General features: G+C 45.4%; 1 protein-coding gene across 7 annotated transcripts in view; it reads left to right on the top strand.

The window, feature by feature from the left end:
- Positions 1–6,341, top strand: part of SLC41A3 (solute carrier family 41 member 3) — a 77,174-nt gene extending 70,833 nt beyond the window's left edge. For all 7 annotated transcript variants that reach the window (XM_044754232.2, XM_044754235.2, XM_044754231.2 and 4 more), the window contains 3 exons: positions 712–846; positions 4,888–5,036; positions 5,487–6,341. In XM_044754232.2, coding sequence (XP_044610167.1) covers positions 712–846; positions 4,888–5,036; positions 5,487–5,699 — 497 coding nt within the window. In that variant the 3' untranslated portion in view covers positions 5,700–6,341. The remainder of the gene's footprint in view (positions 1–711; positions 847–4,887; positions 5,037–5,486) is intronic.
- Positions 6,342–15,196: the final 8,855 nt, after the last annotated feature.

Raw genomic sequence — 15,196 nt, 5'->3', positions numbered from 1 at the left:
GTAGAATGGGGGCAAGCCACTCCCCCTCTGAAGGAGACGGTCACCATGGGCAGCCCCTTTTCTCTGCCAGCCCAAAGGCTGCCTCTTGCAGAAGGAGCTCAGTGTGACCTTGTCAGCCCTCTGGCCCTGGCACGATCAGCTCCCTGGGGGAGCCGGGAGCCTCAGCAATAAGCACCAGCTCTGTCGCCATAGGATCATCCCTCTCTCCCCTCGCCGCTCTTCCCACTCTTCTCTTTCCTCTTCCCACCTTGAGGTGAAAAAATCCCTTTTATTTTCTCAGATATTCCAGTCTGTAGTCCGGTTCCTGTCACTTCCTATGTCTTTGAGTGGCTTAGGAAGATATCCTCCCATAGACTCTCCATCCACTTTCTCCCCTCCCTCACCTCACCTCCTTCCTCCCTCTCTTCCTCCCACTCTCCCTCCCCCAACAAATGTGTGTCGAGAACCTCATTGGACAGTCACACTTCCTTTGTCTTAAGAGGTGCCCGCTGTCAAGGTGATGTAGTTACTGCCTTGATACCTCACTCACGAGGTCCAGGCCATTCTTGCTTGGTGCCAAACAAGGTCTCTGGTCAAGTGGGAGGGAAGGAAAGGAGATCAAGTGCTGAGTCAGTCAAGGAAGCCTCCGTGGAGGAGGTGGACTTGAAATAAGGGATAGAACACAGAGACTGGCATAAAGAAGGGGAAACCAGGTTCTTTGTCTCCTTACAGGTGTTGGTGGCAATCTGGTGGCCATTCAGACCAGTCGGATCTCCACCTACCTGCACACATGGAGCACGCCTGGGGTCCTGCCCCTCGGGATGAAAAAGTTCTGGCCTAACCCGTGCTCCACTTTCTGCACCTCAGGTGGGTCTGGTATCTTCCGGAGGCCATGTAGCCATTTCTTTAAATAAGTACAAATTGACGTCCTTGGAATCTGGTGTTTGTAGCCATGAATATCTAAGACCAGTGCTGACCTCAGCACAGATCCTCAAGGACAGAGCTCCTCCTCCCAGAGACCCGACACCCCAGCCTACTTTTAATTGATTCATTCATTCACTCAAATATTTACTGAATGTCTACCAGGCACTAGGTGTCCGTTACAGTGGTGAGACAGGGAAAGCTTTGTTCTTGTCCTCGTGGATATACGTGCTCTAGAAGAGCAGGTAAGCACACAAAAAAGAGCACATAACTACAAATTGTATGTTCTAAAAGGCTAAAGCACAGGGTACAATGAAAAAGAATTGTAGGAGCTACTCAGACTGGGGCTGGGAAATTCCTCTCTGGGGATGAGCAGGGCTTGGTTGGGAAGGAGGCGTGCTGGAGCAGAGAGCGTTCGAGGCAGAGGGCACAGCCTGAGCAAAGGCCCCGAGGCAGGAAGGAGCTCGGTAAGTCTGAAGAACTGAAAGGTCAGTGAAACCTGGGCGTAATGAACAAGGGAGAGGATGAGGGAAGCTGAGGCCGGAGAGGTGGGAAGGAGTCTCCAAGGTGTCTTGAAGCTTGAGGAGGCAGTCTGGATTCTTTTCAGAGAACCATTGGAGGTGTTTTTATCATTTTGTTACTTTGAAAAACTGGATTTTTTTTTTAATGTTTTTTTAAAAATTAATTATTTTGAGGAAGACTAGCCCTGAGCTAACTGCTGCCAATCCTCCTCTTTTTGCTGAGGAAGACTGGCCCAGAGCTAACATCCATGCCCATCTTCCTCTACTTTATATGTGGGACGCCTCCCACAGCATGGCTTGCCAAGCAGTGCCACGTCCGCACCCGGGGTCCGAACCGGTGAACCCCTGGCCGCTGAAGGGGAACGTGTGAACTTAACCGCTGCACCACTGGGCCAGCCTCTGGATCTTTTATCTCGCTATAATTTTTTTTAGCGTTTCCTTTCTGTTTCAATACCTTTAGCTATTCTTTTAGGGTAGGTCTGCTGGCACATTTCTGAAGGATGTTTTCACTGGATGTAAAATTCGGGGTTGATAGTTCTTTTCAACACTTGAAAAATGTGCCACTTCCTTCTGTCCTCCGTGGTTTCTGATGAGAAGTTGCTGTTGTGTGAATTATTTTTGCCGTATACGTAAGGTGTCATTTCTCTACTTTTTCTTTACTTTTTAGACTTTGGATTGTGATGTGCATTGGTGTGGATTTCTTGGAGTTCATTCAGCTCCTTGAATACATAAATTTATCTTTTGCCAAATTGGGGAAGTTTTAAGCCATTGTTTCTTTGAATACGTTTTCAGCCCAACTCTCTTCCTCCTTTTCTTCTGATACTCTGATGATGTGAATGTTAGACGTTTTTTACTCTCTCTTGTTTAGATTGACTAATTTCTATAGTTCTTTCTTCAAGTTCACAGATTCTTTCCTCTGTCCTCTCCGTCCTACTATTGAGATCCCATTCATTGACTTGTTTGGGGCGTTTTGGCTATTGTATTTTTTCTGTTCTAAGATTTCTATATAGTTCTTTGTATCTTCTATTTCTTCTTTACTGAGATTTTCTATTTTTATTGTTTTTTTCAAGTGTGTTTGTAATTGCTGGTTGAAACATTTTATAATGGATTCATTAAAGTCATTTTCAGATAATTCTACCATCTGCGTCATCTCAGTGTTTGTCTTTGCTCATCAAGTTGAGGTTTTTCTTGCTCTAAGTGATTTTAGGTTGGATCCTGGACATTTGAGTTATTCTGTGATGAGCCTCTGGATGTCACTTACGTCTTCTCTTTTAGCTGGCCTCCTCTGACACCGCACCCTCGGTGGACAGGGTATGCACTGCTTTCTTCCTGCCGGGGGTTGGGGGCAGGGGGTGTCCGGGGTCCCCTCTGTCTCCACTGACACCTAGGGGAGAGGAGTGCGTCACTCCTGGGGGGCAGGGCGGGAACCCGTGCTCCGCTGATGTACCCGGCTGGGAGGGAGAGAGCGCCTTGTTGTTGCTCCCCACATGGTCTTCACTGCTGTGGTTGTGGGGGCTCATGACCACCGGGCAGAGTGCCCCTTATTCCCCACTCAGCTTTCTCTTACACCACCTCATCCAGAGGCGTGTGTGCCATGTTCCACCTGGATGAGGGCGGAAGTCCAGGCGCCCCACTTGGCTTTTGCTGATAGAGATGGGGCTGCAGCTTTTCCTGTCATGTTTCGCTGGAGTAGAGCAGTTATCGTCTAAAAGTTCTCTGTTTTTCTATGCTGCCCCTTTTCTAGACCTTTGGCTAGAGAGAGCAGACTTTTGTTCACTGCCCATTTTTGACCTGTGCCCATTGACATCTCTGGGTTGCTGGCTCCTCCAGCACCCAGTCTGGGCTACAGGAGGCAAAAGAAACGACAACGACAACTCAGGGAGCTCACCGCCAAGTTGTTCCCTGGGGCTCGAGGTCCTTGGCCAGCCTGCCTTTTCTCTCTACCTTTCGGAAACTTCTTATGTTTGTGTTATAGATAACGTCCAGGGTTTTTAGTTGTATTTAGTGAGAAGAATAGGAAGAAGTGTGTTCTACCCCATCTTGTCTAGAAGTGGAAGTCCCCGTTATATTTTCTGACTTGTCGTTTGTATACGGGAAAGCTGTTTACTTTCTGCATTATTTATGCCCCTGTCTTACTTCAGGCTGCTATAACAGAATCATAGACTGAATTGCTTATAAACAAAAGAAATTTGTTTCTTGTAGTTCTGGTGGCTGGAAGTTCAAGATGAGTCACCTGCAGAGTCGGTGTCTGGTGAGGGCCTGCTTCCTTGTTCACAGACAGCTGTCTTGTCACTGTGTCCTCACATGGTGGAAGGGCTGTGGGGGCTCCCTGGGTCTCTTTTATCAGGACGCTGATTCCATTCATGAGGCTCCACCCTCAGGACCTAATCACCTCCCAAAGGCCCCGCCTCCTAACACCAGATAACATGTGGATTTGGGGGAGAAACAGAAGTTCAGTCTATAGCAGCACCTAAGTATTTTACTGAATCCTTATTGTTCATATAGTTTTTCTGTAGATTTTCTTGAATTTTAATGCCAGCAGCCGATAGTAATTATCTTGCTTCCACTTTAAATTGTTTGGAAAGAATCCTTTTGTACCGTGTCTGACTTTTTATCATGAATGAAGTTGGGTGCCCTGTGTGTTCTCACCCTCTCTCTACATGTTACTTTACAGGAGACTTTTTAGCTTCTCGGCTACATACGGTTTTTGTTCCTTTTCCTCATTAAGTTGATGCAGCACGTTATTTTAACTGAGAGGCAAAAGGAAACTTGCTTTTCATGGGAAATATTTCTGTGGGAGAAGGCCATCACATTCACATGTTGCAGTTTTAAAAAGAGTGTGGCTGCAGCGGGCTAAATCACGTTTCTCGCAGAATCTCCAACTCACAGAGTGCTGAAGCCTGAAGAGAATGTGCGGACAGGGTCCCAGCGGCTTCGCGTGGGGAAGAGGCTGCCCAAGGCCCTGGCGTGTGCCACCCTCCCAGGCTCGCTGACCCCACGCCTGAGCCTGCGCTCCTCAATAGCCCGAGCTCTCTGCCACTTTAAGCCACTTGCACACTCTTTTTTCTCTGCCTGGAATCCTCTCCCTGAGATTCAGATCTCAGCCTAAATGTCATCCCCTTGAGAAGGCTCCAGTCCCCAATAGCTCATTCCCACTCCTGTAGACTTCATTATCACATTACCCTGGTTTATTTTCTTCCTAGTACTCGTCACAGTTTGAAATGACCTTTCTTCTCTGTTTCTGCTACTTGATCCTGGTTTTTCTCTCTTCCTTAAAAATGTCAGCTCCGTGAGTTAAGGGATAGGACCGTACCCCCATATGCTCGAACACGCCTGACACATGGTAGGTGCTCAGTAAACACTCGTGTAGTGATGAATGTGGATGCCTCACTGGAGACTGTCACCTGCTAAAGTGGCCTCTGCTGCCAAGCAGGTCATGCAACCTCCTTGGTTCTGTTTCTTCCAGAAATCAATTCCATGTCAGCCCGAGTCCTGCTCTTTCTGGTGGTTCCAGGCCATCTGATTTTCTTCTGTGTCATCTACCTGGTGGAAGGCCATTCAGTCCCAAACAGCAAGACCTTTGTGGTGTTCTATCTACTAGCAGGGCTGATCCAGGTAAAGATGACCGCAGCAGCAGCAAAGCAACATTCTTTGGTCTGTCAGCCAGCAGGCTCTGTCCCCTGCCTGGATGAGATGCCGAAGGAGCGGGGTGGGGGTTCCTGTACCTGCGGACACAGTTCCCATCTTCCAGGGGCCAAGTCAACTTGTTCCAGCCCAAAGGTGTGACCCTGACAGTGGCAGTGGATCTGTCTAGCACCTCGGGATGCCCGGAGCAGGGCCTGACCATAGGGAGGGAGTCTAGGCAAGCACGTGAGGATGGGCTCTCGGGCTTCTTCATGAGCTCAGAGCCGGGTGTCAGACCCCAAGAGAAGCTGGAAGAAGGGGACTGCCTGGGGTTGTCGTGTCCACCTTGGTGTCTTCCCTTGAAATCCGCTAGTATTTCTTGGCAACACTTGGCCTTCTGACTTGGTCATAATCTTTTGTGTCTGTTTGCTCTTATGACAGGTGACAATCCTGCTGTACCTGGCAGAAGTGATGGTTCGGCTGATGTGGCACCATGCCCTGGATCCAGACAATCACTGTATTCCATACCTCACAGGGCTGGGGGACCTCCTAGGGACTGGCCTCCTGGCACTCTGCTTTCTTGTCAGCTGGGTATTGAGGAGCGAGGCAGAGCTAGTTGGCATCTCCGAACCGGTGTCAGGACCTCCTCACTGAGCCCAGGCAACCCCAGTTCAGTAGGATTTCCCTCACACCAATGGGGCACAGAAGGCAGGTTCTCCCTGGCCGCCCTGCTCTGCAGTGGCCCTTTGTCAGTCTGCTGAGGAGGCTCACACACACCTTCACGCTGCAGTTGGAACCTGAACCCGTGATGGAGGCCTGAAATCACGAGCATTGTCTGTGATTGTGTGTGTGACTGCATGTGCCTGGGTGTGAGTGTGTGCCCACATGCTGGGCGTGTGAATTGGTGTGCACGTGTGTGGAGAGTGGGGCACTCCAGCCTGAAGATGCTGAAGGAAGGAGGATGTCCCGCGCGCTTTGGGGGATGTGTTCGCACCGTTCGTGCCCGTGCAGCGGAACTGGATTGGAGCGGGAAGGAGAGCATTGTGTGTCCGAGCTTCAGGGCTCTGAGCCGTGGCTTTCCTGCTGTCTTCACTGGGCCCAGCGCCGCGGGCTGCTCTGCTGGTGCGCCCTGCAGGTGTGTGCAGCTCTGCCCGGAACGGGCCTCCGCAGCCGTTGTCTGCTCCCAGCATTTAATTTTGTCACTGCTTTTTTTTTTTTACTTTCTCTTTTCGCAAAAACCTCTGTTTAGATTTTAATGATCAGAGAAGTATAAAATAAAACATAGATTGCATTGTACTTGGTCTGTTGTGTTTTTAAAGTTGGTTAGTGCAACCGTGAGATTGGGGTCTGTCAGCAACAAGAACCTCGGGCATTTCTCTAGGGCGGTGTTTCTCGAACTGGGCTCCAGCCTGGAAGCATCAACGTCACCTGAAAACTTGTCATAAATGCAAATTATTAATCCTCCCTCCCCCTAGGCCTGCCAAATCAGAATGTCTGGAGGTGTAGCTGAGCAATGTGGGCTTAACAAGACCTCCAGGTGGTTCTGCTGCAGTCTCACATTTGAGAACCATGCTTCCAAACTCCATCTTTTCCTAAAAAAACATGTGTTCACTTCCTGTTTCTTATTGACTCATCATAACAACGTCAGCCGTGGTTTGGGCTGAGGATTATTATCTTTATACAGTAAAACAGGCGTTCATTCATTCATTCAACAAACACTGACAAAGAACCGCTTGTATTAGTCAATGTCCAAGAAGGAAAGAGAGCAGCTAACTGGGGTAACTGAGCAGGGTCTAAAGAAGAGATGATTTACAGATACGTGGGGAACAATGAGTGGTGAAGCACCCTGGGGCCAGACACAGTAGGGGCCCTGTCACCACCGGGTGTTCATTTGAACTGTAGAGTAGTTAGGAGTGGGATTACATGAGAAGGAGTCGCTAGTAAAGAAATATAACTACTACCAGTTTGTGGGCTGGCAACGAGAGAGCCATGGGAATGAATACCCCAACCTTATTCTCTGCCCACCCTTCCATCTCCTGCTTGTGTCTCCCACCAGCCAAACTCAAACCGAAGTTAAATGACTGGAGGTCCTGTTGATGTCCATACACGTCTCAGCCTCCTGGGGCACAGAGCCAGGTGAGGGTGGAGAGTGGATCTGAGGGGCAAGGGGAGAATCTTCAGGGCACCTCTGCTAAGCCGCTGGCTAGGTACTGGGGATTGCTAAAAAGCAAAATACAAGGGAGTCAATTTTAAAGACCTTTATTGAATGATTCATGAGTTGGGCAGCATCCCCTCTAGCAGATAGAAAGAAGCTCTGAGGACCTGGACAAAATTGAAGACTTATAGGCAGGAGGAGGGGCAGGAAGTCAGCAGAGTGGATTGTTTGGGGCAAGGTCACCCTCTGGGGGTCGGCAGGGTTCTGTCAGGCAGATGACCTCACTAGTGTTGACCAGGTAGTTCCCGATTGACTGGTTTAAGATTCCACTCCTGGGAGAGGTGAAGGTAATTAGGTTAGTGATTGCCTCATTTTGGTGATGAGGGCTTACCACAAGTGACTCCATTTTGGCCTAGTGTCTCTTTTTTAACAAAAAGGATGGGCAAAGCACTCATCCTCCCTGTCTCAAGGGTCTACTATGTGAGATGTCAATAACCAACAACTCCCAAAGAAGTATTAAAATTTTAGCTCTTAAGTCCTACAAAAGAGAAGCACATGGTGCTGTAGAAGCATGTAATAATGAGAGCTAAAACTTACTGAGCCCTTACTGTGCCATGTTCTTAGTATCTTACATGCGTAAACTCATTAATAATCTCATGGCAACCTGATATGGTAGATACTATTATCATCCTCATTTATAGATTATAGAGGAAAATGAGTTATCTCAAGGTTTCTTAACTTTCCCAAGGTCCTGTTGATGTGGGCTCAACGAGCCGAGGAGTCGAAAGAAAGATTTTTCGGACTCTCAAGTTCTGGTAGTAGTGTTTATTCAGAGAACAGCATGAGGACAGAACCCATGGGCAGTAAGAGCTGCAGCATGGGGACAGGACCCATGGGCAGCAAAGAGCTGAGGTGGGTTGAGGGTAGGGCTAAACTTATAAGGCATAGGTAAGTGAGTTATTTACAAGACAAAGGAAAGATTATGTAAAAAAGTTGTTAAAATGGTATCAGTGCAGGTGGGGTCTGGTTATTGGGTGATCCTATAACTCTGGATACGAATCAGGTCGAATCAGGTCAGGATGTCCTATACTTCCCAGAGGATGATACAGATCCATATCTAGGGCAGGACGCCTCGGGCTTTTCTCCCTGGGGCAGCCTTGATCCTCATCACTATGGCTAGTGAGCAGTGGAGCGAGGATTTGAACCTAGACATTCTGACTGAGACTCAAGCTATGCAAGTAGTAAAGAGGTTTGACCAAGACAAAAGTTCAGGAAAGATTTTTTGATCAGGAAGTGCCATTTAGGCTGAGATCCAAAGATGAGTAGGAGTTAATCACACAATGAGCAAAGAGGTCTAGGGGTGAGGTTTTGGGTGGGAGGCAGAGCGTTTGGGGAGATGACCTTGTCCTGGGTAAAGGGGAGGCAGAGCAGAGTGTCCAGGACCGAAACCTGACTTCCTGCAACATTTAATGACCAGTGTCAAAAAAAAAGGCCCCAAATGGGCCCCATGACTGCAAACCAAGACTTAATTACAGTTCCAGTCCCTCCTACGAATGTGACCTTCAAACAACTAATATGAAGTTTCCTGAGTTACACTGTTGAGGTAATTTGCATGATCAAACCTGGACCAGTTCTAACCCCCACCCCAAAAAGATGTCCTGGCCCCAAAGAAGCCTTTATGTTCTTTGGCTAATGACTTTCTTGCCCTACCCTCCTTTCCATAAAAACCTTGCATTTTGTGCAAGCCCTCAGAGTGCCTAGATGAGACGGGACTCAATTCATGAATCACTTAAGAAGTCAATCGGATCTTCAAATTTACCTGGTTCAATTTTGTTTTTGGTTTAATTTTATTGAGGTCATTAATAGTTTATAACATTGTGAAATTTCACTTGCACGTTATTATTTGTCAGTCACCATATAAGTGCTCCCCTTTACCCCTTATGCCCACCCCCCACCCTGTTCCCCTCTGGTGACCACTAATCTGTTCTCTTTGTGTGTTAGTTTATCTTCCACATATGAGTGAAATCATATGGTGTTTGTCTTTCTCTGTCTAGCTTATTTTTCTTAACATAATACCCTCAAGATTCACCCATGTTGTTGCAAATGGGAGGATTTTGTCTTTTTTCATGGCTGAGTAGTATTCCATTGTGTGTATATATACCACATCTTCTTTATCTAGTCGTCAGTTGATGGGCACTTGGGTTGCTTCTGCATCTTGGCTTTTGTGAATAATGCTGCAACGAACGTAGGGGTGCCTAAGTCTCTTTGAATTGTTGATTTCAAGCTCTTTGGATAGACACCCAGTAGAGGGATAGCTGGGTCATATGATATTTCTATTTTTAATTTTTTGAGAAATCTCCATACTGGTTTTTGTAAGTTTTTTTTGTACCCTACAACTTTGCTGTAGTTGTTGATTATCTCTAATAGTTTTCTGATGAATTCTTTAGGGTTTTCTGTATATGAAATCGTGTCATCTGCAAACAGCAAGAGTTTCACTTCTTCATTGCTTATTTGGATTCCTTTTATTTTTTTCCTTGCCTAACTGCTCTGGCCAAAACCTCCAGCACTGTGTTGAATAAGAGTGGCGAGAGTGGTCACCCTTGTCTTCTTCCTGTTCTCAGAGGGATGGCTTTCACTTTTTCCCTGTTGAGTATGAAGTTGGCTGTGGCTTTGTCATATATAGCTTTTATTATGTTGAAGTACTTTCCTTCCATACCCATTTTAAAAATTGAGAGTTTTTATCATAAATGGAGGTCGGGTCTTGTAAAATGCTTTTGTTTATCTTTTCAAAGAACCAGCTCTTGGTTTCATTAATTTTTTCTATTGCTTTTTAGTCTCTATATCGTTTATTTCTGCTCTGATTTTTATTATTTCCTTCATTCTGCTGATTTTGGGCTTTGTTTGTTGTTCTTTTTCCAGTACCTTTAGATCCGCTTTTAGATTGTTCATTGGGGATTTTTCTTGTTTGTTGAGATAGGCCTGAATTGCTATAAACTTCCCTCTTAGAACTACTTTTGCTGTATCCCACAGATTTTGGCATGTCCTATTTTCATTTTTATTTGTCTCCAGGAATTTTTTTATTTCTCCTTTGATTTCTTCATTGACCCAATCATTGTTCAGTAGCATTTTGTTTAATCTCCACATTTTGGGGGCTTTTCTAGTTTTATTCCTATAGTTGATTTTAGTTTCATACCTTTGTGGTCAGAAAAGATGCATGGTATTATTTCGATCTTCTTAAATTTATTGACACTTGTTTTGTGGCCTAATATGTGATCAATCCTGGAGAATGTTCCATGGGCATTTGAAAAGAATGTGTACTCTGTGGTTTTTGGATGGAATGTTCTGTATATATCTACTAAGTCCACCTGGTCTAATGTGTCCTTCAAGGCGAGTGTTTCCTTATTCATCTTCTGTTTGGATGATCTATCCATTGGTGTAAGTGGAGTGTTAAAGTCCCCTACTATTATTGTGTTACTATTTCACCTTTTATGTCTGTTAATAATTGCTTTATATATTTGGGTGCTCCTATGTTGGGTGCATAGATATTTACAAGTGTTGTATCCTCTTGTTGGATTGTTCCCTTTAGCATTATGTAGTGCCCGTCTTTGTCTCTTGTTACAGTTTTTGTTTTAAAGTCTATTTTGTCTGATATAAGTATTGCTACCCCTGCTTTCTTTTCTTTTCCATTTGCATGGAATATCTTTTCCATCCTTTCACTTTCAGTTTGTCAGTGTCTTTAGGTCTGAAGTGTGACTTTTGTATGCAGCATATACATGGGTCTTGTTTTTTATCCAGTTGGTCACCCTATGGCATTTGATTGGAGCATTAGTCCATTGATGTTTAAAGTAACTATTGATAAATATGTATTTATTGCCATTTTGTTACTTTTTTTTTTTCTGGGTGTTTTACTAGTTCTTCTCTGTTCCTGTCTTTTTCTCTTGCTCTCTTCCCTTGTGGTTTGATGGCTATCTTTAGTAATATGTTTGACTTCTTTTGTGTAACTTTTTCATCTTGCTTATTATAGGTTTCTGATTTGTGATTACCAGGAGGATCCTATTTAATATTCTATGTATACAACAGTCTATATCGAGTTGATAGACTCTTTAGGTTGACCTCTTTCTAACAGCTCTACTTTTTCACTCCCCTCCTCCCACATTTTATGTTTTTCAAATCATATATAGTCTCTTGTTTAGTGTGTGTCTATCCATTACCCTCTTATCATTGAAATAGGTGATTTTAGTACATTTGTCTTTTCACCTTCATATTATCTTCACAGGTAGTTGATCTGCTGCCTTTACTATATTTTTACCTTTACAAGTGATTTTATTTCCTGGTTTTTGTTGTTGTTGTAGTTGTTGTTGTTTTGATAAATTTTTTTATCTCTGTGGTCATTGCTTTTCCACTTAAATAAGTCCCTTCAGCATTTCTTGTAGAGCTGGTTTCTTGGTGATAAACTCCTTTAATTTTTGCTTGTCTGGGAAGCTCTTTATCTCTCCGTCCATTCTGAATGACAACCTTGATGGATAGAGTATTCTTGGCTGTAGGTTTTTCTATTTTAGAACTTTAAATACATCGTGCCATTCTCTTCTCACCTGTGGGGTCTCGGCTGAGAAGTCCACTGATAGCCTGATGGGCTTCCCTTTATATGTCACTTGTGGCCTTTTTATTGCTGCTTTTAGGATTCTCTCTTTAATTTTGGACATCTTAATTATAATATGTCTTGGTGTGGACCTCTTTGGGCTTATCTTGTTTGGAGCTCTCTGTGCTTCCTCAACTTGGATGTCTGTTTCTATGCTCAGGTTAGGAAAATTTTCATCTATTATTTCTTCAAATAAATTTTCTGCCCCTTTGTCTCTCTCTTCTCCTTCTGGGACCCCTATAATCCAAATGTTAGCGTGCTTGATATTGTCCCAGAGTTCCCTTAGACTGTTCTCATTCTGTCTAATTCTTTTTTCTTTTTTTCTGTTCTGCTTGGGTGATTTCCTCTAGTCTTTCGTCTAGCTCACTGATCCATTACTCTGCTATTGAGTCCCTCTAGTGAACTTTTCATTTCCAGTATTGTATTCTTCATTTCTGATTTTTTTTTATATCTTCCAATTCTTTGCTGATGAACTAACTGTGTTCATCCAGTCTTCTCCCAGTATCTGTGAGCATCCTCATGATATTTTGTTTGAACTCTTTGACGAGTAGGTCACTTGTTTCTGTTTCATTTAGTCCTTTTTCTGGGGGTTTTGTCCTGTTCCCTTGCTTGGAAAGTATTCCTTTGTCTCCTCATTATGCCTCTTTCTCTATGCTTATTTCTATGTATTAGGTGAGTTGGCTATGTCTCCCAATCATGGAGAAGTGGCCTTATGTATGAGATGCCCTTTGAGGCCCAGCAGTGTGCTTCCCTCTCATCACCAGTCCAGAAGATCCAGGAGCGACCCCTTTGTGGGCTACTTGTGTCCTTCTGCTGTGGCAAGGTTGCTCCTACTGCAGGTACCCAGGGAGTCTAGTCTTTCCTTCCCTGGCCAGCTGTTTGTAAATCCAGCATGGGGAGCCTCAGCACTGTTTGCTACAAAGTCTATCAGCACACTCCTATTGTAGTTTTTCCTCTTAATTGTGTTGGTACCCAGTGTAGCTGGTTGCTAGGCTCAGGGGCTTACAGTTGCTATAGGCCTCAGGCCTACAAGGCTGTTGTCAGTTCTCTTAGGAGTGCAGCTGAATGTGCCCTAGGCACAGGAGCACTCAATTGTTTCAGGCTTTGGAAGGTGGGGCTGATTTTTATGGCTTTTTATGGCTATTTGTGAAGCACAGGTCTTCTGCTGCTCATAAGCCTTACCTCCCACAGGACCACAGACACTGCCAACACAGTCCTGGTCTGAGCAAACTTCTCAACTCCCTGGAGCATACCCCGATGCTGCACTGCAGAGGCCCCCACCTCTCCACCAATGCCCCCCACAGTTCACCTAGTCCTCACATAGGCCCTGCTCCACAGAGGCAGACACCCTTGCCTGCCTGTAGAGGATCAAGGCACTCAGTCAATGCAGGCTGAAAAGTAGCCTGAGGGCTTGCTGTTAAGTGGGGCCAGTCCCTAGGGCAGGTTGCCTACCCGGGCTGGACTGGATTACATCTGTGCTCTAGTGGGCATGGCAGACCCCTGGGCTAACAGGCCAAGGGATGCACCTCAATGATGCCCTCCGGGGTCTGTGTCAGCATGCCTGGACCAGTTCAGAACAATGGCCTCCACCAATGTCCCAGTCTCTGGAGAGGTCCCTCCTCTCACCAAGATGCCCCCAGAGCCCACCAGATGAGTCTTGTTTCACCAAAGGACTGTCACCCTTCTTTTTGGTGATTTTAGGTTGCTGCAATGAGTGAGTTTGTGCGTGGGCCCTTTAAGACCTGGGTCTTTTCGGCTTTTGGCCAATAGCTTTTCTAGGGGTATCCTCGCTGCAGTTAATAGCCAGCAAAGCCAGACAGTAAGACCCCCGTCTCAGTTGTGCTGAGTCTGAAGGATGCTTATAGCAGTATTGCCCCTGCTCCAGACCTCACTCCTCCAGGGAGGGCTGCGTACATTAGGGTGGCTCCTGCCTGGCCAGCTGAGAAACTCTGCTGCTCCCAAAGGTGGCTTTTTTCCTCTCCAGCAGGAATTTCTGCCTCTTCTGCCTTAGTCAGGACCGCCCCTTGTTGTGGGGGTTCTTTTTACCCAGTTTTCAGGTTTCTCTCCAGGGTAATGTAGGAGAGGAAGACATTTCCTCTACCCTCTCTGGGTTCGTCTGGCTGGAGAACGAATTAAATTCACATAAGACAGAATAGCAGGAGAAAATTGAACAAAGCTTTATAACATGTATACATGGGAGGCTCAGGCAAGCTGAGCAACTTGCCAAAATGGCTGAAGCCACCACCTTAAGTATCATCGCAGCTAACGACAAAGGAGGATGTTGGGGGTGGAGGGAAAGTCGATCATGGGAGATTACCACACAAGTACAGTAAACAAAATGCAGATTTATGTCCTTGCCTTTGGCATTGATTAAGAGTTTCTAGAGATAAGGTCACCCCCCCCCCTTCTTCCTGGTAGAGAGGGAAATATCTTTACAGATGGAGATTTCCTTTACAATGTAAATGTCTCTTACAAAGGGTAAGTAAATTCTACTTTTCAGTTGCTTTCCTGTCTGCAAAGTAACCGGCCTCAAATAATCATGCCAAAGAGACATATCTTGGGGTGGCCAATTCCAGGCCCCCACAGTAATTTTTCCAAAAATAGTAGTAACCTGGTTGTGTTCATGGGAGGAGATGAGTTCAGAGTCTGCTTAGGCTGCCATCTTGATGAGATCTCCCAAAGTTTTCTTTAAAGTTTGATTGGCCCACCCATTTTTTCCACATGATTATGGTCTCCAGGCAGCATGCAGCCTCCATTTAATTTTCAAAACTCTGGCTGCTTCAGAGGTAATCTTTGATATAAAGACTGGCTTGTTGTCACTTTGAATTGATATAGGCAACCCAAAATGGGGAATTATCAACACCTTTGTTACTTCATTCACCCTTTCTGACCTACAAGGAAGGGCTTCAATCCATCCAGTAAATGTATCCATAAACATCAAGAGGTATTTGTATCCCCCAAGGGCCATGGACGTACAGTAAAATTAACTTGCCAGTCTACCCCCAGTAAAGCTCCCTTAATTTGAGTTGCTCTTATCAGGGGGGCTACCGGATTTCTGGTTTGTACTTTGTTCCTCTGGCCATAAACACATTGTTCAGTTATTTTTTCAGTAAGTTCTTTTATACCTGGGTGCTTATGAACTTCATCAGCCATAGGTATAAGGTCTCTTTTCCATAATGGGTAGAATCATAAACACTCTTAAGGGACCCCCCAAGCTGTTTGTTTGGGGACCCAAATCTTCCCTTGTTGGTTTGTCGCTAACTATTACAGTCTACTGGTAACCCTTTGCAGTGGCTTCCCTTAATTCATCAGGGAAGTATTCTATTCTAAGATAACCATAGATGTCCTTTAGTCTGA

This window comes from Equus asinus, chromosome 21 (genome assembly GCF_041296235.1).
Source record: "Equus asinus isolate D_3611 breed Donkey chromosome 21, EquAss-T2T_v2, whole genome shotgun sequence".
NCBI lineage: Eukaryota > Metazoa > Chordata > Mammalia > Perissodactyla > Equidae > Equus > Equus asinus.
The sequence above is the reverse complement of the archived record's forward strand: the minus strand, read 5'-3'. Positions and strand labels throughout refer to the sequence as shown.